Below are 24193 nucleotides of genomic sequence, written 5' to 3' on the forward strand. Positions count from 1 at the left end.
AAGGCAACAAAAATGATTAGGGCTGAAACAGCTTCCAGATGAGGAGGAGTGATTAAAAAGATTGGGACTGTTCAGTTTAGAAAAGAGATAATTAAATGGGAATATGATAGAGGTCTATAAAATTATGAATGGCATGGAGAAAGTGAATAGGGAAAGTAATATATATTTTTTTTTATTGGACCCACTGCTGTTGGTGAGAGAGTCAAGCTTTTGAGCTTACACAGAGCTCTTCATCAGGACTGGGAAACGTACTCAGAGTGTCCACTCAGTTGTGATCCACTGCGTACGTTTCCCAGACCTGAAGAAGAGCTCTGTCTAAGCTCAGAAGCTTGTCTCTCTCACTTACAGAAGTGAGTAACCTGTTTTTCTTTCTCCAGAGAGATGCAGTCATATTATGTCTTTGTGAGCTCATGGATGACAAAAATGGAATCTATCTTGTCTAAGGAACAGCGGATGGATAAGTTTGCTGAAGACCTTTCTAACAGATGTAATGTCTTTATACAGGTGGGTTATTTTTCACTGTGCTGCTAGTTGAATTATATGTAGTGTATTTGTGCTGCTTTTTGCATGAGGAACTGGGTGATTAGAAGGAAGCTAGTGAGTATTGAAAATGAATCATAGAAGTTATGTGGTCGTCTTAGCGTTCCCTTGCAAATGCAGGGTTTTTCCCTGCAATATGTTCTCAAATGTGTTGTCCAGTTTAGTTCTTAATAGAACTAGAATGGTATAGAATAGAATGATAGAAATGGGGCTTTCTGGGAAGTGAAAAAAGTAGTATGTCTGAGTGAATCTTCATGGGCTGAAGCTGGAATCTTTCCAATGAAGCTTCAGTGGTTTCCCAAGGTAGTTCCCATTTCCCATGTAGTCTTTCTCGAGTATACTGTCAATGCTGAGATGCTTACATTGGGGCAGGGATGAGGGTCAAATTTAGTTGTATTTATCATATTCTTATTTCTAGCAACAAGTTCCAGGCTATTGCCTAATTGTGTTGCACTCAACGACAGTGCTTTGGGATGCTCTCTTTAGCATCTGATGCAATTAATTTTCTTTTCTGGCAAGAGTGCATAGTTTTGCTGTATGTATACATGATTTCTGCATTTATTTCTTTCACATTTTGTATGCCGCTTCCTGACACAACATTGATCAAAAATAAATTCAAGTTTAATAGAGAATGTACAATAGACACAACACTCGTGTCTTCCCCATTAATTTGTCGCAGCTCTGTCCTCACTTCTGCCTTTGTTGATGGATACTGATAGTTCCAGGTTTCAGTATCAGTTTTTTCCTTCTGAGCTCACAGTATACATGAAAAGTTTTTTTTTTATACTTAAACTCTCCTTAAAATGAGAATAAATAAAGAATTAAGAATCTGAAGATATCCCAATGGGAGAATCTATTCTTCTCATTTGGAGTAGTTACTTTTAATATGCTGTGCTATTTCTCTCTATACGAAATTGAAAGTTTCACCTTTAACTTGCTATATTTCTCCAAGTTTTTGCTGTATTCTATTTGAAAGTTGTGTTTTGAATACTTGGATGCTCTTCTGGACTTTCTGGATGTAGCCTAAATTGATTGAAAGAGTTTGCACATTTTAACGCCTATGTTAGTGATATTCTTTGGGTTTTTTTCAGTTTTCCATTCCTTTGTTTTTTATTTTGAAATATGGATTTTTAAAGAATTTGTAGAGGTTTACAATGATTTCATATATCTTACTGATTTCACTTATCTCTTGGGGACTATGCAACTGTTTTTGCTCATCCTAGTCCAATTTCTCCACCTTGATGCCTCTCTTGGTTGGGTTTAGGGTTAGCAGATAGCAAGTGTGAAAAATTGGTACGCTTTTTTTTGGGGTGGGGGTGGCAGGGCGGTATAGTTGCATATATAAGACAAAGCCTCTAATATCGGGACATTTGGTGACCCTAGTTCGGTTACAGTGAACTCGAACTGTGATTAGTCTGTCTGAATGCTTGGTTCACTGGCTTGTGATTTAATTGTACTGATTGTTCCTAAAGCTATAGTTAGCTGACTTAATGACTTGCTGATTCCTTTGCAACTTCATAGTTGCAAATTAACTGACAGATCTTCACTTCCAGTTTCATGTGACTATACGAGCTTGGACTGTCCATAAGAGAGCTGCTTATGCTCTGGAGGGGCTAGTGAAAAGGCAGGAATTTATGTTCTGCATGGTAATAAAAAAATAGAGAATATTTACTTGTCTGACATTACTGTGGAGATTCTTTTTTTCCCCCAATTTGTTTCTAGGGTTTTCTTTATGCTTACAGCCTTAGCACCATCATTAAAACCACAATGAATCTCTACATGTCAATGCAAAAACCTATGACCAAAACCTCAGTGAAAGCATTATGCAGACTTGTGGAACTTCTCAAGGTAGGTTATAGGATTGCATTATGATTTCATCTAAGCATTATCATAGAGCTGCTGTGAGACACCATATGCAAAGAACTGAGTGACAGAATACTTCAGAGTGACTTCTACTTAAAGGTTGGATGGGATGGGGGAGAGAAAGGGAAAATATATTTATGTAATTTCTAAACACCTTCCACAATTTGCTTTTTATCTCAATCCTATTTTTTTGCAGGGAAAGATATTCACTGTTTTGAAGAGTATCTTTCTGAAGTTGAGCTGAAATAGAGAAAACACATAGGGCTAAGATTTTAAAAGAGAAATGGTTACCTCAAGTTAGGGTCTGAAAACCATATATGGATGTCTTAATAAGTGGCCTGATTTTTTGCAAAAGTGTTGGGTGTTCGTCATCTCCAGTTAATCTAAAATACAGGGGTGGTGAAGGGAAATCCTCTATTGCCAGGCGGACAGTGTGGTTAGCATAGAAAGGAATTCCTTAAATTGCCACTTGATGATTAATATGAACCCCTGTGTTTTGGAACTGACTGCAGGCAATAGAACATACATTTTATAGAAGAAGTACGGTTGTGGCAGATTCTGTGACACACATAACTCAGCATCTCCAGCATCAGGCTCTTAACTCTATTTCTATAGCTAAGGTATGTAATCCACGTTTCAATAGTTTCATTTAACCTCTCATTCAAAATCAAAATTTTTTGTCTGATTTTGAAACTGTCTGTGGTCTGGCTCCACCCTGTCCCTTACAATTTCTATTGCTGCTGTTTTTATTACAGCACTTAAGAACCCTAACCAAGAATCAGGGCCCCATTGTTCTAGTCACTGTACTGACATGCAACAAAGATGATATTCCTGTTATGTCGCTCCTCTGTCTTCCCCCAGTGGCACACACTCTCGCTCCATTCTTGTATCCACTTGCTCCTCGTGTCTTGGCCTTGTTCTGATCTTTTCCTGTGACTAGGGCTGTCAAGCAATTAAAAAAATTAAATGCGATTAAGCGCACAATAAAGTGCACTGTTAAACAATAATAGAATACCATTTATTTAAAGATTTTTGGATGTTTTTGACGTTTTCAAATATATTGATTTCAATTACAACACACAATACAAAGTGTACAGTGCTCACTTTTTTTATTTATTTTTGATTACAAGTATTTGCACTGTAAAAAAACCCCCAAAAGAAATAGTACTTTTCAGTTCACCTAATACAAGTACTGTAGTGCAATCTCTTTATCATGAAAGTTGAACTTACAAATGTAGAATTATGTACAAAAAACGGCATTCAAAAACAAAACAATGTAAAATTTTAGAGCCTGCAAGTCCATTCAGTCCTACTTTTTGTTCTGCCAATCAAGTTTGTTTACATTTGCAGGAGGTAATGCTGCCCGCTCCTTGTTTATAATGTCACCTGAAAGTGAGAACAGGTATTCTCATGGCACTGTTCTAGCTGGCGTTGCAAGATATTCACGTGCCTGATGCGCTAAAGATTCATATGTCCCTTCATGCTTCAACCACCATTCCATGGGACATGCTTCCATACTGATGACGGATTCTGCTCGATAACAATCCAAAGTTGTGCGGACCGACTCATGTTCATTTTCATTATCTGAGTCAGATGCCGCCACTAGTAGAAGGTTGATTTTCTTTTTTGGTGGTTCAGGTTCTGTAGTTTCCACTTTGGAGTGTTGCTCTTTTAAGATTTCTGAAAGCATGCTCCATACCTCGTCCCTCTCAGATTTTGGAAGGCACTTCAGATTCTTAAACCTTGGGTCCAGTGCTGTAGCTATTTTTAAAAATCTCACATTGGTATCTTCTTTGTGTTTTGTCAAATCTGCAGTGAAAGTGTTCTTAAAATGAACAGCATGTGCTGGGTAATTATCCGAGACTGCTATAACATGAAATATGTGGCAGAATGTGGGTAAAACAGAGCAGGAGAGATACAATTCTCCCCCCCAAAGAATTCAGTCACAAATTTAATTAACTCATTATTTTTTTAATGAGCGTCATCAGCATGGAAGCATGTTGTCTGGAATGGTGGCTAAAGCATGAAGGAATATACAAATGTTTAGCATATCTGGCACATAAATACCTTGCAATACCAGCTGCATAAGTGCCATGCAAATAGCTATTCTCGCTTTCTGGTGATATTGTAAATAAGAAGAGAGCAGCATTATCTCCTATAAATGTAAACAAACTTGTTTGTCTTAGCGATTGGCTGAACAAGAAGTAGGACTGAGTGGACTTGTAGGCTCTGAAGCTTTACATTGTTTTGTTTTTGAGTGCAGTTATGTAACAAAAAAAAATCTACATTTGTAAGTTGCACTTGCATGACAAAGAGATTGTACTGCACAACTGGTATGAGGTGAATTGAAAAATACTATTTCTTTTGTTTGCCGTTTGTATAGTGCAAATATTTGTAATAAAATAATGTACACTTTGATTTCAGTTATAACACAGAATACAGTATATATGAAAATGTAGAAAAACATCCAAAATATTTAATACATTTCAATTGGTACAGTATTCTATTGTTTAACAGTATGATTAAAACTGATTAATCGCAATTAATTTTTTTAATCGTGATTAATTTTTTTGAGTTAATCGCATGAGTTAACTGCAATTAATCGACAGCCCTACCTGTGACTCCACAGATGGGTGCTGTTCTTTCATTTAGCCTGCCTGTTCTTTGTTACTTTATTACTTTACTGTTATTTTATTAAAGTGATTTGCGATGGTGTGTATAAGCATGCAGGCTGTTACAGTTTTAGGGCCTCACATATACAGTACTTTCAATGATTACTATATAATGTTAAAATTATTTAAAAGGAAAGGGTAGGGTAAATTTAATGCTTATGGAAGTGCCAGTTGTCTGATATAAAATGTACACAGGTGGTATGCAAGCTTCTCCAGAAGTGGGACCAATGCACCTCACTTGGAACACTTGCTGTCCTTGGATTTCTGAAATACGTTATGTGGGCAAAGGGGAAAATGGAGTTTCAGCTTAGCTCTCCTGATGTGAAATGCTAGTATATATGTTCTCTTGCAGCTGAACTCCAAAGGAAGATACATGCATGATGAAAATGGTGCTATTGGATTTTCCATTTCTTCCATTTCTCTTGTGCGCATAATTCTGCTCAGTGTTTAATACATTACATATTTAAACAGTAGATATGCATATTTTTCAGATTCTTACTTAATATATGTAACATAAATTTAGCTATAATCTAGCACATCTCCTCCATCACATTTTTAGTATAAACAAAATGTTTGTTGTAGTTTAATAGACAGATCTAACACATTTCAAGGGTATCACTGTTGAACAGAGAACCAGGAAACCTGTCTGAAACAATAAAGCTGCTATGAAAACTACACGGGCTTTAAAAAATGGGCAATACCCAAATGGTTCAGATAATTGTTCTATAGTTTTTTTACAGCTTTAAATAAATTCCAAGCTTAAAAAATAGCAATATGATCCAAGCGCACTAAAAGATTTGTATGTCAATCGGATACCAGGAATAAGAGATTTACACCCCCCAACCCATTGTATGAATAGACTGATGTTTGTTTAATCCCCTTCTTAAAAAGTAAACAAAAGGCTAATATCAGTAAACAACAGCATAAAGTCACTTACTGGAGGCCCTCTGTGGTACCTGCTAATCTGTTCATGTGTTTTTCCAAATTAATGCAGCATTAGGGTGTACATAGTGTATTCTGCAGCACAGCAGTTGTTTTGCTGCATGTACCTGGAACATGTGACAGCACTGAAGGGGAAGAGTTTCAAGCTGAGCGTATATTCTTATAATCAGAGAAGGAATTCTCTCCTATTGCACCAAATCTTGCAGAGAGTCATACCTCTTTTGAATCAAGTCCATACTCCTAAATAGGAGTCTAGCCAGTCACTGATCACATTCCCACTGAAGTCCGTTGCAAAAAATTCCACATGCTGCAGTGGGAGAAGAATTGGGAGCTCACTTTGGCAGTTGGTCCTTGCTATGTTTTTCCGCTTGCACAATGTGATAGACAAGTGCTGGTTGTCTTGGGGACCTTCTTCATATGTGCACTTATAGATTTGTGGTTATTCAGCCCATAAAGTTGGACACTGCTGGATTTCTTCCTGCTGAAAGAAAGCACTCCTACAGGAACAGTAGAGATGGTGTATACAACAGAAGTGATGTGTACATGCAAAGCTATGTGCATGCTTCCACAATGCCTGTTTACTGTGTACCTGTCTTATGCCAGTGCTGAGTTATGTATCTTTACCAGCATTTACTATAGAGAATCCAATTAAATTTGGTAGGCGAAGTATTCTGGATTCACTTAGCTTGGCGAAGTATTCTGGATTCACTTAATTGGATAGAGAATCCAATTAAATTTGGTAGGCGAAGTATTCTGGATTCACTTAGCTTGGTTCAAAAGGCCTAATTTATAGAATATTACTGGAAATGGTGTGACAAGTGCCCAAATTTTCAAATAAAAGAATAGGCTGCTGCTTTTGGTCTCTGATAACTTTTCCATGAATATAAAATTTGAGCTGCTATTTTTGTTTCTCCCATCAAGAAAAGAGTAATTTCTGACAAAAAATACAGTGAGCAGCGCCTGGATGTGCTCTCTGCTCTGGTATTGGCTGAGAATACCCTCAACGGGCCAAGTACAAAACAGAGGCGCCTTATTGTTTCCCTTGCACTTAGTGTGGGCACACAGCTGGTAAGTGCAACTATTACTCAAACCCCCACTACTGTGTGTTGCCTTGTTAGCTGTAATGAACAGCTTTATCACTCAACTGTTGTGATGACTTTTAAAGTACAGTAATTGCTATTTTCCAGTTAAGTAATAAATGACTCTACCCATTTTCCTCTGCTGTTTTTTTTTTCTTAACAGAAAACATTTAAAGATGAAGAGCTGCTTCCCCTCCAAGTAGTTATGAAGAAACTGGACTTAATCAGTGAACTTAAGGAGCGGTAATCAGCACAAAAGGATGGGATGGGGGGAGGGGAGAAAGCAGTGTCAGCTCGTGTGTTGAGATTTCATGATGCAGTTTATGAAATCTTGCAGGATGTTCTGTGTTCTATACTTAGCTACATGTAGTTGACTGTTTTCATGTACATTGAAGACTAGGATTGGCCAGAATGTGGGCCACAGAATTCTATAATGAAGTCTGTGGCTTCCCTAATCTTTAATAAGGAGGAGTAGCTTGCAGAAATGCAGGTCTTGTTGAGTGGTGCACCATGCTTTTTGTTTGATTTGACATGGACCATCACTTTTGGGGCCTATAGCCTCCTTGGTTTTTATACGTCCATATTAAAGATTAGGCTTCCTGCAGTATGTTGCATTTTACATAAAAACCTCCCTCCTAAGCTGGTGTAAATTGTAACTGGCTGTGAAATGTTTAGTAATGATTTTGTGCAAACACTATTATACACACATTTTATTCCTAGAACCTTGATGGTCTGTGGACCTACACGTATGCTTTGGGCATGTCATGTAAACTCTAGTAACGTAAATGAATTTGTACCATGACAGCGTACCTTCTTAATGCTTTATAAACTGTCAACATTTTCAAGTTCAGTATCTACTGCTAGCATCAGTGAGGAAGAGTCTGCATGTGGCTCAGTATTTTGTCACTGGTGTACAAAATACTGAGCCAGAGACCAGAATAATTCCTTTTCTATAACGTTGCTGTAGGAAGCATAAAGATATCATTACAGAGGTTAGGTATGGTATACCTTGAAAACAGCATTTCAGTAGCTTGATATGGTGCTTACAGATATGATAAGTGAAAATGGGTATCCATTTATCAAAGAGCTTACGTTTTCTTTTGAAGGCCAGTGGAAAAATAATAAATACCATGTACAGGTGTATCTTGAGCATTAGTGCTGTGAAATAACCTGTGGCATAGATGATTGTAAAAAACAAAGGGGGCAGTGCTGCAAAAATATGGTCTTGCTGACATGCAGTTCACTGTCCTTTACATGTTCTTTTGCGCTGCTTCGGGTTTTGTTTAATAACTAAATCTTGCATTTTAGAGTCCGAACACAGTGTGATTGTTGCTTCTTGTATTGGCATCGAGCAGTCTTCCCAATTTATTTAGATGATGTGTATGACAATGCAGTTGATGCATCTAGATTGCAGGTAAATACAAAACCACTGGTCCAGGATGTTAAACTTGATGAATCACTTGTCTGATCCACTGTGACAAATTTATGTTTAATCACTGTTTTAAGAAATGGGCTTGCAAAAGGCTAGAACTGAATACTTGTTAGTTAATCTAATGGGGGGGGGGCACGCAGGGACAGTAGCAACAGATAGCCAATTCAAATGGGCTTACTTAACATTCTTTCCTTCATTGTTTTAGGATAAATGAAACCAAAATGGAATATCAGTCTTCCAATCGCATAGATGATTTTTAAAAAGTTTAAAGCTACAGTATATTAGGTTTTACAAAAACAGTGAGGAGTCCAGTGGCACCTTAAAGACTGGACTCCTCGTTGTTTTTGTGGATACAGACTGACACGGCTACCCCTCTGATACTTAGGTTTTACAATATTGTAGTGACTGTTCATATGAAATAAAATCAACTAGAAAGTGATCCTTGTTCTTTGGATTTGAGATTTTAAATTGTGCGAATTTTAGCCTTTACATGTTAAATATTTTGAGATGTTTGTTGACATATCTGTCTTATGGTTTGCATATTAGTTTCTTTCTGGTTTTTTAGTACATGTTTAGTGCATTACGGGACTGTGTACCTGCTATGATGCATTCAAGACACTTGGAGTCCTATGAGATACTTCTGGAGTGCTATGACAAAGAAATCATGGAAGTTTTAAATGAGGTAATTGTACAAGTTCGGGGTTTACTGTGAGTGGGTCTAATGGTGACAGTTTATTTGAATTGTGTATTAAAGTCAGCTTTTATTGATTGAAATTTAGGATTTTATATAAAACCTATCTAGAAGTCTTTGAGACTGCTGTGAAGTATGGTGATAAGAGTAAAAAATGAACATTTTCTCAATCTCATTTTCTTACCTGGCCTTGTTACCATAGTATCTGAGTACGTTACCATCTTTAATCCTTAGATATCCCTGTGAGTTAGAAAAGGGCTGTTACCCCCATTTTACAGATGCTGACACACAGAGACTAGGTAACATGCTCAAGGTCACACAGGTAGAGCAGGGAATTGAACCCAGATCTCCCAAGTCGTTAGTTAGTGATTTAACCAGTGGACCGTTCTTCCTCTCTCTCCAGTCCCACAACAAATGTAATCTATTCTGGGATTCTAGAGAAAATCTCAGACAAAATAATATATTGAAGGTTTTGCTAAACTGTACAAAGTCTTACTGGAAATGAACCACACCTTTCATAGTAAATCACATCTGTTGTAGACTCATTATACAAACCAGGGGTGCTCAACCTAGGATTGCTCAAACAGGCATTGGAGCTTGCCACCGCCCTGTCCATCCCATATTGTTGGTCCCATCTGAGCTGTTGTAACAAACATGGTTTGAATTTGGTTGACACCAAATGGGTTTTTAAATTAGTTTGAATGGTTGCAGTAATGAGTGTATGTATTTGCAGGGAATGGATGGGCCTCTGCTTAAATCTAGGTAGGAACCACACGGTGCAAAAAATTGTGGAAGCCTCACTTTCTAAATACTTCTGATTAGTCAATGTAAGTGGGTGTCCTAGAACTGATACTATTCATTTATTATCTCATCTCATATTATCCCTAATAACAAGTAGTTATCCATGTAGTTTCTGAATTAGGCCACATCTACACTATCTGCAGGATCGGCGGGTAGTGATTGATCTATCGGGAATCGATTTATCACGTCTAGTGTAGACGCGATAAATTGATCCCCGATCGCTCTGCCGTCGACTCCGGAACTCCTCCACGGCGAGAGGCGGAAGCGGAGTTGACGGGGGAGCGGCGGCCATTGATCCCGCGCCGTGAGGACGCGCAGTAAGTGATTCTAAGTCGATCTAAGATACGTCGACTTCAGCTATGCTATTCTCGTAGCTGAAGTTGCGTATCTTAGATCGATTCCCCCCCCCCAGTGTAGACCAGGCCTTAGTCCTCAGTTTGGCTACAAGGGCATCAACATGGCTTCTTTTGCTAGTGCTAGTTCCAGTCCCTGGTACTCTCTGAAATTTTCAAACAAGGCTTTCTGCTGCAGGTTCACCTATTTCTAAGGTATAGTCACAGTCACGAGGGTCATCAGCCTTCTTGCTCTGTAGGCAAATTTCTTCTCTATTAAAATAGGATTTTGAATGGACTCTTAGCATCATTTTTGTCACTCCCTTGAATAGCACTTGCTGGACAAATTGTGTAAAGAAATAGAAAAGGATCTACGCCTTTCTGTGCACACACACTTAAAGCTCGATGACAGAAATCCTTACAGAGTTGGGATGAAGGATCTGGCCCACTTTTTCTCTCTGAATCCAATTCGATTTTTCAATCGGTTCATTGATATCAAAGGTAGGTTGCATTTAATATACTTTTTTTTTTCTCAGCACTTCTCCACATCTCTATAGTTTCTCTGATAATCCTTCTGGTATTCCTTTATTTTCTTTTTTGCTTAACTATTTCCTTTACGGATTTCTGTGATTGCAGTTGCACCCTAATAATAGCTTGGATACACAAAAGTGGCATTGCAAGCATAATCCATAGTTACTCTTTACCCACCTCTAGTGGCTAGCTTACTTATAGAGGTTTAGGAGTTTGTTGCTTCTGAGCTAGTAGGCTTGGTCCTTCAGCTGAAGTAGTAGAGGCTCATGGCTTTTAGATCCAGAGGTTCTGGGTTCAGTCCCCACAGATGACCCTACTAAGGCTATTGTTACACTGTCTTTTCTTCGAGAGAGCCCAGTTTTAAGTGCCAGTGCAAGAATTTATAGATTTTCCTTTTTTGTTCCTTTGCTATTCCCCAGTAAATTAAGAGCTGCAGTTAATAGTTTAGTGCATACTTTATTATTCTTTTTTCCAGTTTATGTAACACACTACCTAGACAAGACCTTCTACAACCTAACAACTGTAGCTCTTCATGACTGGGCCACATACAGTGAAATGAGGAATTTAGCAACCCAGCGCTATGGCTTAATTATGACAGAAGCACATCTTCCCAGTCAGACTTTAGAACAGGTAAGGAATATGTGTGAGTATGTGCCACTTTATTCTGGAAGTCCTAGATAATTATTCAAGGCTTTAACAAGGTACAGAAACTGAGGAACCCAAAATTAGAGGCCATTTTCTAAAATTTTGGCCGACACGATTTACCCAAGACTAACAAGTCTGTGGCATAACCAAGGTAAAACTCCTGATTCCCAGACCCATACTTCTTCATTTTGAGCAGTGAAATGGTGTAATTAACAGTAAATGATTTTTTTTAAAGTAGCTATTAATTTGTGAACCTTGAATATGGAGGCTTTTACATTTTTATTTGGAAGCTGAGAAAATGGTCCAATTTTTCCGTTTTTGCTTTGCACTTATTAGATATGACTAAAGAACATTGACATTCAAAAATGTTAGAAGATACAAGCAAAAAACCTGAATTTTAATGTGACACTGACTATAAAACTTAAAACAAAACAAACCATAAAATAAATCTAGATCCTGAAGTAGCCCAGAACAAATTGAAAAGATATTTTCACAAAATTGAAAAGTGGTGATTTTCATACATAACTAATTACTTTAATTTGCTTCCAAAAAGACTTTCAGGTTATTAATTTGCACAATTAGCAGTTACTTTGAATACATTTGAATGACTCCCAAGAGGCTGTTGTAATCCATTTAGGATTTTTGCCATATTGTTTCAGGGTCTGGATGTTTTGGAAATCATGAGAAATATTCATGTTTTTGTATCTCGCTACCTCTACAATCTCAATAATCAGGTGAGGTGTATTCTGTCCTCCTACGGGTAGTTTATATCTGATTTTTGTAAGCTTTGGTTTTGGTATGGGGTAAATGATGACCTTTTCTTTGCAGATCTTCATTGAGAGAACTAGCAATAATAAGCATTTGAACACTATCAATATCCGGCACATTGCTAATTCAATTCGAACTCATGGCACAGGAATCATGAACACAACAGTAAGTATCTTCTGGACTGTTTCTTTTTAATCTGTACAGAACAGCATTGGAACTCCAGCATTTCCTGTCCCTTGAGTTTTTAACTGTGCAGTTTTTAATATTGCATGAACATAGCTTTTTAAATTAAATATAACAAAGTAGTCCTCAAACACCAAGCAGTCAACATAAAAAGTCTCTTATGAGTTAAATTACTGGTAGTTACTGTATAAAGTCAGATCTTTGCACAAAGGCCACAGAAATGTCCTGGAAGACCTCTGAATTTCCCTAAAGATGAAAATAAATGTTATCAAATAGAGGTACTATGTTTACAACACTTTAATTTCTAAATAATGGCCCTTATAATTAGAGTGCCATATATCACTACATGTTAAAGTTTGGTAGGATGTTTTTTTTATAACATTTCATTTAAGCAGATCAGGAGAAATGTGATGCTGATGTCTACTAAGTCAACTTAGACTGCCATTTTAGAATTTAGGAAATGCAAGGTCATTTTTTAAGTGGCTTTCTGTGATGTATATATTTCACTTTACTTTGGCTAAAATTTGTCATTGACTTTTACTACTTCCTTCTTTTTTTAAATCTAGATGCTGCTCTATGGTATGGGTTATTAGATAGCTTAGGATTTCTAAATAGAATGAATGTAATGATCTTTGGCAGAAGGACGGCAGTCTGTCTGGTAAAGATGAACACAATCTATAAACTGTAAATAACAGTACTGTTTGTTGAGTCTAGTAAAGCTTTGCAGATGTTTGTTACAACTGAAATTTAATCTGTTTGCATGTTGCATATTTGTAGTAATTGAAGTAATTAAAAAACCTGGTGTGGTGCCAAAGCTTGACTGGAAAATTCAACTGACCCAAAAATGATCAAATTTTGGACTGCCGCTCAATCTCTCACTCTCTCTTTACCCCTCTCTGTCTTTCTGTCCCATTCTTTCTACCAAGCCAGCACAACATCAGAACTTGATGAGCACTATGCACTGAAGGACAAGCACTTTCTCTAAAGCACCATGTACAAAATGAAAATGTTTAGAAATGAGGGTTCTTACTCTTTTTGTGGCAATGCAGGAAAGTGCTTTCTTTTACAAGCATGATGCTAATAATATGTTTTTCTTGTATTGGAGTTGCTTGTCTCAGCGATATCAGGGGCTGAAAGAGTTGTCTTGCAAGTCACAGTGCTTCCTGGTCAGGTGGACGCCTCCTGCCTTATTCACTTTTGACTGCGGTCTAGATTGTCCATGCAGACCAGGGAATGGACTGTGACTTGGGGGGGGGGGGGGGGAGGTGGGGGGCTGTTAATTCCAAGGGACAGTATTTTAGAAAATGTTGAGAAAGTGAAAAGAAGGTGGGAAGGTTATAATGAAACTTTGCATGTAATCTTAGCTATAGAATTTACTACAATGAAAGCAGACATTCAATGAGCTTCACTGTTGTCCTGCTGTGATGAATCCTGGTCACAAGCCACCTGAGGCATGTTGCCCATATGCTAAGAAGGACAAAAACTGGATACTCCAGAACTAGTTCCTATACTAGTCGTGGACTTTAAAAGATCAGCCTATATTCCAGGTTCCCTTTGCCCCCTTACCAGCCTTTCTAAAGGAAATTAAACCTTCCAACAAAAGATTTACCTTCTTTTAGGAGGAAAGTTGCTCAGGTTGAGTCTCTTTGAGATCCACAAAATGGAGCAGGCTGTGTTGAACTTTCCACTTACAAAAAATATGTCATAATATGGAATAAAAGCTTCAAGAAGCTACTGAATGATAGTCACCAGAGAAGCATGTTAATTTGAAAGGGGTTTTTCTAATACTGAATTTTTAATTTTACTCCAGGTTAATTTCACTTACCAGTTTCTGAGGAAAAAGTTCTATATCTTCAGCCAGTTCATGTATGATGAACATATCAAATCCCGATTGATCAAAGATATCCGATTCTTCAGGGAAGTCAAGGATCAAAATGATCATAAGGTACACTACGTCTGGAGTTCTTGGATAAACAATAACTTGATTAAACCCTGTGCTGCCTTTGCCTTGAAAAGCTGATATGCACTGAACTACAAATGTCACTTTTTAAATAAAAGGAAAATTATATGTTTATAGACAAGTGGCACCTTCTGGTCTACCAAAATACAGTGTTGCAGTGTATACAGATTCCTGCATTGAGACTGGCTTATCTCATTCTAATTGCTTACTGAACACTAGATGGTACTCATCAGCAGACACAACATGGCGCTCCTTTGTATTATAGGGTGGGGGTACGTTTATTCTCTTGTTAACCTGATAATGATGCTTGGTGCAGATGTAGTATAGTGTTGTCCTAAACCTTCAGTCCAAATCAAGTTTACCACAGTTACAATAAATATTTGTCTATTTTGTAATAGAGGTCACCGTTGACATGAATGCTGAAATATGGTGGTATGAGTACCGTAGCTATCCCTCTCTCAAAGCCTTGTGCCTAATTCTCATCTCCCACCATTGCATGTCTAATTCTGAAAAATTTGAGGCTTAATGTTTGGAATAAAAATGTACTGGAATGTTCTTTGTATGTAGTTTGCTATTATAAGAAGAGTGCTGTCTTGTTTATATATAGCAGTAACAGATCTCATCTTCGCAATTTGCACACCTGACCTGGTCAAATAACACTTTCACAAACTACTATACATAGACAGGGTTACACTTTCAAAGACGGAACAAAGAATGTGTGTGAATATTCGTGGGGTGGTGGTGGAAGGTAAAATGGTGTTTGACTTGAAAGGTCAAGTAGATTCTTCAAAGATCAATATTCTTACAAATTGCAAAAATTGTTTCTCTAGTATCCCTTTGAGAGAGCAGAGAAGTTCAACCGGGGCATCAGAAAGCTTGGAATAACGCCTGATGGACAAAGTTACCTTGACCAATTCAGGCAGCTCATAAGTCAGATAGGTATGCATCACTGTATCTAAAAATATGGTACAAACATTTTAATGACAGAGATCTTTGTAATCCTGTAACTACACTGCTTGTTTTACTTATATTTTCAGGTTGAGGCCCAAATTCAAGCCTGATATAAGCAGGTGCACTTCCATTGAAGTAATTGGAGTTTTTCCTAATTACACAAAAATGGGTTCTGAATGTTTTAATATAAGACGTATCTAGAGCTTGTATGAATGGTTTTTTATTTGCTTTGGGTTCAATTTTTATTTGTTTGACTGGGGCAACATTCATCCAGGTGGAGTATCTTTCCCACTAAGTACAGTTCTGTTAGACTCGGATACTTCAAAAGGTGTTTTGAATCAAATACAAATGTATGCATATATTATAATAGTTAAATTTGATTTACTAGTTGTAGTAATACTTTTGGCGCACTGATGCCACGAGTAGTGTGGGCATCTAGAACCTGTTCTTACAAACATTTCCTACCAACTGTATCTTACTGCAGCATTTGGACCTTAGTTAAGGAGTTTAAAAATGTAGTACGTGTGAGCACAATCTCCTTAGATGAAGCCAGTCATGGCTCATGTTTTGTTCCTCTAGTTGGACTTTGTGCCATTAAACTCTAAAGCATCTGCATTTTTCTCCATGTAATTAGCTTCAGAATATTTCTCTTGTAAAATCATTCTGGCTACCCCAAGGCACCAGGATTTCAGAGTTAATAGAGATTTTGAAATGTGTACATGTAAATATCTAACTTAGGTATGTTCCTGTTTTTCTTATTTTTTAAAGGCAATGCAATGGGCTATGTGCGAATGATAAGATCTGGTGGACTTCACTGCTGTAGTAGTGCAATTAGGTACCTACATGAATATATTTCATGCTGCTACTAATATTTTATATCCCTGTGCTACCCAGTCATACTGATATTGTCTTAGGAAGGTCTAGTTTTTTTTACATATGCAGCATTTGACTCAGAAGTGCAAAGAGTATTATGAATAAGTATGGCATTTTCCAGGATACCAACTCTGTATTTTATATAAATCTTCTTAGGAAAAGTCCAGCTAGCACATTATTTAGCACTGAACTTGCAAAGCACTAAGTGCCTTTGGGTCCCATTCATGTCAATAGGAGCTAAGGAGCCCAGCACCAAGAAGCATTGTGCACTTAATAAAATAGTTCAAGCAATATTCTCGGCACTGTACAAATGAGACAGTTGCTGCCCCTAACAGCAAAAGACACACCCACAGGACTTGAAGGAGAGCCAAGAGAAGGGAGCTAACTTAGTTTATAAATTCTGACTCCTATGTATTGAACACTTTTGAGCCTCCATAAGAGTGTTGTACATTCTAAGGACACAAGTAAAGACATTCTCCTTGCCCTTCAGAGTTTACAAACACAGTTAACCCATTCCTTTCTATTCAGATAACAATCGAGTTTTGAAAAGTCTGATATCATGTGTTAAGGACACTGTATAAGGATACAAAGGAATTGTATCTCTTGTCCTGCAAACTAGTTCAGAATCCCTTACATTGCAAAATTGACTAATTGGAGTTCCTTTAACTACAAAACCATAACCATTTGTATAGTATAGCACATTACATAGATGAGCTCTTAAAGACCAAGGTGATTATTTATCATTGCATATAGTGCCATAGTGTACATAACATTTTACAGAGAGAACAGGACACAGTTTGTACCCTGTAAAGTTTACAACTAGGTTGTTATACCATATGGTATGTGGCACAAAAAGAGATTGTGTCAGGTGAGGGGAATGGGTGGTTTATGTGCAGTGTTATGAGGCTGGATGTTTTCTCAAGGTGTTCATCATGTTTCCTCTTGTTTGTTAGCTATGATTTTATTTGGATGGTGTGGAAATATGGGTCATGGTTGAAAGATGCTTTTGGAGGAGTGGGAGCTTGGGATTGGGGAGGACACTGCAGAGATAGCAGGGCAGCATGGGGGAGAGCGCAGAGATTCTTGTGGAAGAAAGATAGGAAGGGAACACGGCTGGTAGTGGAATTAACAGACCCTGGGTGAGAAAGAGATGGAAGATGTAAGCAGAGCAGTGTCAGAGCCTTGAAGGCAAGGGTGGTTCATTGTGTAATTTATTTATAATTTAACTTAATTGATGCATCAGTGAGTAAACCACAGTTAAATGTAAACCTAACACACTATAATTGTGTAGGTTTGTTCCTGACCTTGAAGATATTGTTAATTTTGAGGAACTAGTGAAAGAAGAAGGACTTTCAGAAGAAACGCAAAAAGCAGCCAGGTAACTCGACATTGTGTTTTGATTTGTGGGGAGGCAAGCGTCTTTGTTTTTAAACTTGTGTTTTGTGCCTTTCTTATAAAAAATTAAAATGCTTTACAAAAGATAAAATGAAGTTAAAATGTCTTTGTTTAATCAGAGACAATAGAAACTATTGCTTTTAAAGATGCTAAACCGAAAATGACATTTGTACCAATCAGATCCATTTGGGGAACTCAGCTGCTCTGTAAAATTGTCATTTGGTGAGGAAAGTTCTTTAGCCTGTAAATCTCTCAAGTTTTAGAAATCTCCTTTCTGGTTACAGAGAGACTTTAAAAACAAATCTGCTTCACTAATCCTATTCCAAGGCCTGTTCAGATATCGAGGACTCTGGGGAAAGCACCACAGGGCCACCTTGGCTTGTGCAGTGGAAGGAATGGAGGAAAATGAGCACTTCCCATTTGGAACACACTGGTGAAATGTGTAGGAGGAAACCATTGTTTTCAACTGTATTGAGCTCGTCTCAAAAGCATTCTCTCATACAGAGAATAGCAATCGCTGGTGGTGGCCTATCTGAACCACACTTGCTAAAATGTGTTCTGAACACTGACGTCTTTTAAGTGATTCAAGCTTAGATTTCTGTTGGTTTTCTTTCCTTGTTTAGAGGCATCAGAGTGTGACCAGCAGTGGTTACAGGGAATATCTCAATTGGCAAAACTTTCTGATAGTCATCTTTCAAAGCCTGTCTTAAAACTGAATCTTAAATTGCCCTTTTGGGGCTATGGATGGGAAACAGGCAAATCTTCTGCTTTATAGCCTGTACTCTTTACCTGCTGCTAAAATAAGCCCCTTCTTGTGCTAAGTCTATGGATATAACTGTATTCTGCTCACCTATTAGCTGGCTATAGATCCAGTTAACAAAACATGAGCTTTCTTTATCATTTCTGCTGTGAGCAAATACTAGATTTGTTGTCACTTCATGCAGGTGGAAATTCTGAGTTAAACAGAGCGGTGTTTTGAGGCGGTTGAGGGAAGTTTTACTACGTTGCCAGAGTTCCACAACCTTTAGTGCAGTCACACTTGCTATACAGGTCTGGCTTAATTCCTTGCTATATGCTATCTGATTGAGATGTAAACTAATAAAACTTTGCACTCACTTTCACACTACGTTTTTGTCATTGAAAGGAGCTGTCCTGGCTTGGAGTGAATCTCCAGAAAATGTATTCCCATAATTCTGAACTTTTTAAGAGTGTATATGTATAATTTTCTGTTGCACAGCTTCTTTCTGTGTTCACCAGTAATGGTTAATACCCCACACTTGTGGAATTTGGAGGCAGTCCAGTGTTGCTGCTGGAGGCTCCAGGACAAAGCCTAGCCCTTCAGCTCAGGCCTCTAGATTTTCTGTCTCCAGCAATGGAACAAGTTGGTGGTTCGGTTTCCCCTTACCGTCTTTTTCTTCATGCAGCAGCAATTTATCTTCCTTCTCTTCCTCTTCTTCCCCTGGATTGACTATTTGACAGTGAGATGGTTTCAACCACCAAGCTCCACCACTGAAGCACCCTCCTCTCCAGGACACCTCTGCCCCCATTCAGGCATGGCAGAGCTCTCCTGAAAACAGTGGACTAAATCTAAGCAGTGTTTTCCATGTGAGGCACCATTTACAGGCTCTTCAGAGGGCAAATTATGCCCTGCCTGTTCTCTGTCGGGGCACAGGGCTCAGACCGGACTGGCATGTCAGGTCCCCCATCCCAAGAGCTGCAATTCTAATGCAGAGTCTAAGGATGAGGAGGATGCTATCCAGCCAGCTTGGGGTAAGTCCTCCAACAGGACACCCCCTCTCCCCCCCCAAAAAAGATCCCAAAGTCCCTATCATCCAGATACTGAAGTGGGTCCTCTGCTCCCTGGGGAAAGAAGTGGGGCTCCTATACCATTCCCCTTCCTTCCACTAGGACTTGGGGCATTCTCCTGATACTCAGGGGTAGGTCTAGCAAACCTTGAGATTCTGGAATCCCAAAAATCAAAAGTTAGCATCACCTTTTTCAAGGTAGCAATTAGTATTACTAATGAGCAAGTGGGGTGAAAATGCAGGGTCAAACCCCCTCTCCTTTGACTTTACCACCCTGTTCCCTCTAGGGAGTGTGTGCTGGTGCTTTTCTTCTACACAGATTCTCTGAGTTCTGTATCAAGCTCACTGCCCCCTCCCACCTGACAGCATGTCTGGCCCTGCAGAGAAGCCTGTCATTTCCAGGAAGCCCTCCGTCAGATTGCTGCATAGAGGAAATTTCAGTCCAAGGACCCTCACTCACAGCCAGGGAAAGGGGTGCAGGTTTCAGGCAGCAGCAGAATGGGAATTGTGCTTGCTTATCATAGTAATAAAACCTTGCTCTGCCAGGGAAAGGGGTTTTCTCTCTCCTGCTCCCTGTCCCCCTCCACTGGCTGGCTGCTCATTAAAGTGTAAGGAGTACTTCAGGCAGCCTGTGACCAGAACAGAGGCTTCTGAGGATTCTGCTCCCAATGAAGTTGCACCATCATGGGGTTACTGAGGGTTAAGTGAGAAATGCCTTCCCATGTTCAAAATGATCCTGTGACTGAGTAAAGCCCTGAGTGGTATGGGGTTGCTCCTATAGTACTTACTTTGTAGCTAGCCAGCCTTTAGGGAACAGGCAGGCAACCTTTCATGCGGACATCTAAAAAGTGACTTCTACAGTCGAGGTATTTGTACTAGCACCCCTCATTGGTTGAGTGGTCCTCAGACCAGGATAAATAGCATGCTATCTTTCACCTGTAAACTGCCAGGGGAAGTACCACACACACACTACCAAAAAACAAAACCAAAATTAAAAAAAAACCAACCTGCAGGACTTTTCCAGGCCAGGATGCCAGTGGCTTGCAAGGTACTCTAAAATATCTTCCCTTTCAAGCATTATTAAATAGATGTTTTTCTCTAGATGTCTCCTTTGAGGCCATCGTAAGATCCAAATGAGGACAGACTACTGATTTAAAACCAAATGTTAAGCTAAAATATTATGAAATTTTTTTGTTTTGGGACCCTAAGGCTGGTGTAGCAGTAGCTCCACATTTCAGAAGAGGACTTCCTTCCAAAGACTCATAGTACAGCAATTTCAAAGCCTCTGCTACAGCAATTGAGACCAGGTTTCATGTTCTCTGTGTATATAAATCTCCCCACTGTATTTTCCACTGAATGCATCCGATGAAGTGAGCTGTAGCTCACGAAAGCTGATGCTCAAATAAATGTGTTCGTCTCTAAGGTGCCACAAGTCCTCCTTTTCTTTTTGCGAATACAGACTAACACGGCTGCTACTCGGAAACCAGTTGAGACCAGCGGTTTTTCAGATACTCGGTAAGGAAAGCGTACTTGGTGGCAAGTAGCTCATTGTCTGCAGCTATGATCCTGCTTGGAGTGAAACATCACTGGTTCTGACCTAATCAAACCTTTTGTGGTAGTTGTGATAAAATTAGTGACTTACTTCTAACTCGGTGACTACATGGAAGTCCTATTAAACCCATAAATAACAATCAGTCATCTTGAATATTTATATTGTGCCTCCCAATTTACAGGTGAGGAGCTTTTGGGGAAACATCAAAGAAATTAGTAGCTGAGATAGCGGAAAAGCCTTCACCCTCACCTATCAAAGCAAGCATAGCAATCCATTGGTTACTTCAGCACCAAGGGTTTCTGAGAGAACTATTACCTTGGCAGAGGGAAAAATCTGGAGAAATTTCCAAGGAAAGTTAGATAAATTTCCTGCAAACCAACAAAATCCTCAGCATGACAAAGACAAAAAGAGCATTTGTGTATGAGAGCTCACAATTCCCATACAAGACATTTCCTTTGGATTCACAGTCTGCACCAGTAGTCTTATTTGGGCTGGCAGTAGTCTGAGCAAGGCATAGGTTAAAAATTATGCATGCTAATTAGACAGTTGCTGGAAAGGATTCAGACTCGCCAGTTGTTCAAAATCAAGAAGAGCGTTGAATCTGATGCAGAGAATTGTTCTCCCCTGTGTCAAAACAAGCCTGGAATTGGCCATAATTATACAATTATAGTAAATATTTACAAACATCCAAAACTTGTCATTTCCTGGCTATGGTCATCTGTAGCCAATTCTTTCCAGTGGCTAGAATTGCTGGTGTCACACATCTGCTTCATCCCCTGAGCGGGTTTCTCAAAATATGCCTGCAGAAATTCCTTCTGAGGACATGGCACCTGATACAATGCAAAATTAGGCGTCCTTCTCAGATTGCATCCAAATGCCCCTTTGTGGGCAAGTGAGCACAAACAACATGCTGAAAGCCAATCCAATTTTCACTTTCGCTCCTTGTATACTCGCTATGGAAGGAAGCCCTTTGAAAGATAAATTTCCAGAATCTCAGAGCACACATCCTTTTAGTTCACTTTGATGGTTATATTAGTGGTGTGTCTGAACCAAAAAACCTCAATCTCTGCTTCCCACCAAAATAAACATGGCAATATGGTATTGGACCAGTGGTCCATCAAGTCCAGTATCCTGCCTATGACGGTGGCTAGGTACCAGCTCCTTCAGTAGAAAGTGCAAGAAACCACGTACCAGGCAATTATGTGCTCACAGGGGAAGTCTCCTACCTCTTGTAAGAGTTAGAGGTTGGCTTATGATTGAGGCATGAGTGTTTATATCCCTTCCAAATCCAGGGAGAAACCAGAGATCATAGCTTCTCCATGGCAATGGAAATAATGTCTTGGGCAGAGAAAAATCTGCTGCCTTTCAAGACAACTCACATGTAAGATATAGAAGACAGAAAAAAGGGAGAGTTGAAGTTCTCCACTGTCCCAGAAGACACTTCGGATTTGCTAGTTAGTCAAGGAACCCACATAGAACCTGAAGACCAGTCCTCTTGAAGGAGAGCCTTTTTCATCCACAACCATTAACAACGTACAGTTGTTACTGGAAGAGACGTATAGTTCAGCATGGATTCTCCATTAGCTTTGGATGTATTTTGATATCCAGGCAGAACTCAACCAGGTAATTTCATTCATTGATTTAGTCAAATTTGCATTTATGATGTGAAGGGAAACCGAAAGCTCTTTGGAGCAGGGCCTGCCTCTGAGTACTGTGGCTGACACCATGGGGACCTGACCTCTAGGTGCTACCTAGATACAAATATTATAATAAAAAGTTCTGGTGATCTCAGCTACATTAGTTTCTCCAGAATGGTTGGTTTGACTCCTACAGCCAAGCACCAGAGTGTGCAATAGAATGAGAAACATGGGAACCAGCACTAGTGTGGTGTTCCTTATGCAGGCACATCAGAGTCTCCATTTGAGTATCATCAAATGCCCAGATTAATCAATGACAGATTACGCAATCATGTGGCTGGCTTTTCTTGTCGTCATTACCTTCAAAGGGCAGGTTTTGGAATTAGCTCTCCCACCATTTTGTTCTGTTAGCCATCCCTTTGGAAGTTTGTGGCATACATGGGCATTCCTAGTACTCTAAAGATATATCTCAAGCATATGGAGTACAAAAGCCAAGTGTACCCTGTTCCGCTCACTCTATCCAAAATGCCAAGGCTCTAGGACCCCAAAGTTGCTGCAGGCAAGATGTTAGAATCCTACACCAGTTGGCCTGCTAGGAATCTGGGAAACTATTCACAGAAGTCTCTTGAAGCATTGGGGAAAATGTGTATGAGCCTCATCCGAAGAGTTGCAAAGTAAGGGTATGTCTACACTACCCGCCAGATTGGCGGGTAGTGATCGATCTTTCGGGGATCGATTTATTGCGTCTAGTGTAGACGTGATAAGTCGATTGCTCTGCCATCAACTCCTGTACTCCACTGCAGCGAGAGGCGGGAGCGGCGGCAGTCGACCCCGCGCTGTGAGGATGCAAGGTAAGTCAACCTTGTGCTGTGCTGTTCTCGTAGCTGAAGTTGTGTATCTTAGGTTGATTCCCCCCCCCCGCCCCCCCAGTGTAGACCAGGCCTAAGTTTCCATTCGTCTGCAGAAGAAAGCCTTTGGTAGGTGGGTGCTTCTAGGTTGGTTTCTACCTAATTCCTTGCCTTACATGGAGGTAAACCTTTCCCTTCCTGCCTTTTATTCTAATGTAATAATAAACTCTGCATATTCTTTCCCCCCCCCACTTCTAGGATTCACCGCTGGCTACTTCTCGTTAGTGATGAATTAGGAGAGAAGTTGTGCAACAAAATGAGAAATTCCTTACCTAATAATTTTCTTTCTGTTAGCAGTTTCTCTCCTCATTCAGCCACCCTGACAATCTGATAAATTACCAAAATACAAAATGGAATTTTTCTCTAAAGGGAGATTCAGACATATAATTGTTTTAGGTTATTTAATACATTATACCCAGTTGTCTTAATACTAATAATTAGTTGCTGAAGTGTTTCTACAACTGTAGAACAGCTCTTCTGGTGGCCTGGACTGAAGGGCTGGGTTTACTCCTGGAGCCTCTAGCAACAAACATTGGACTGCCTCCAAATCCCATAGGTGGGGTACTAACTATTAGTGATGAATGATGAGAAGAGCTGTCCAACAGAAAATGATCTGATACGAAATTTTCTCAT

At 39.2% G+C, this 24193-nt stretch overlaps 1 protein-coding gene across 2 annotated transcripts in view; it reads left to right on the top strand.

Moving 5' to 3' along the window:
* Positions 1-24193, top strand: part of WASHC4 (WASH complex subunit 4) — a 60175-nt gene that overhangs the window by 27380 nt on the left and 8602 nt on the right. The window contains exons 14-29 of one of the 2 annotated variants that reach the window (XM_074940989.1): positions 378-504; positions 2263-2388; positions 2916-3023; positions 6939-7085; positions 7260-7339; positions 8405-8510; positions 9094-9210; positions 10685-10853; positions 11359-11513; positions 12188-12262; positions 12357-12461; positions 14290-14424; positions 15270-15378; positions 16159-16225; positions 17555-17641; positions 17943-18213. In XM_074940989.1, coding sequence (XP_074797090.1) covers positions 378-504; positions 2263-2388; positions 2916-3023; positions 6939-7085; positions 7260-7339; positions 8405-8510; positions 9094-9210; positions 10685-10853; positions 11359-11513; positions 12188-12262; positions 12357-12461; positions 14290-14424; positions 15270-15378; positions 16159-16225; positions 17555-17641; positions 17943-17973 — 1744 coding nt within the window. In that variant the 3' untranslated portion in view covers positions 17974-18213. Of the gene's footprint in view, positions 1-377; positions 505-2262; positions 2389-2915; positions 3024-6938; positions 7086-7259; positions 7340-8404; positions 8511-9093; positions 9211-10684; positions 10854-11358; positions 11514-12187; positions 12263-12356; positions 12462-14289; positions 14425-15269; positions 15379-16158; positions 16226-17554; positions 17642-17942; positions 18214-24193 lie in introns of those variants that run through there. The other variant, XM_074940981.1, reaches the window with a different exon arrangement.

This window comes from Natator depressus, chromosome 1 (genome assembly GCF_965152275.1).
Source record: "Natator depressus isolate rNatDep1 chromosome 1, rNatDep2.hap1, whole genome shotgun sequence".
Lineage (NCBI taxonomy): Eukaryota > Metazoa > Chordata > Testudines > Cheloniidae > Natator > Natator depressus.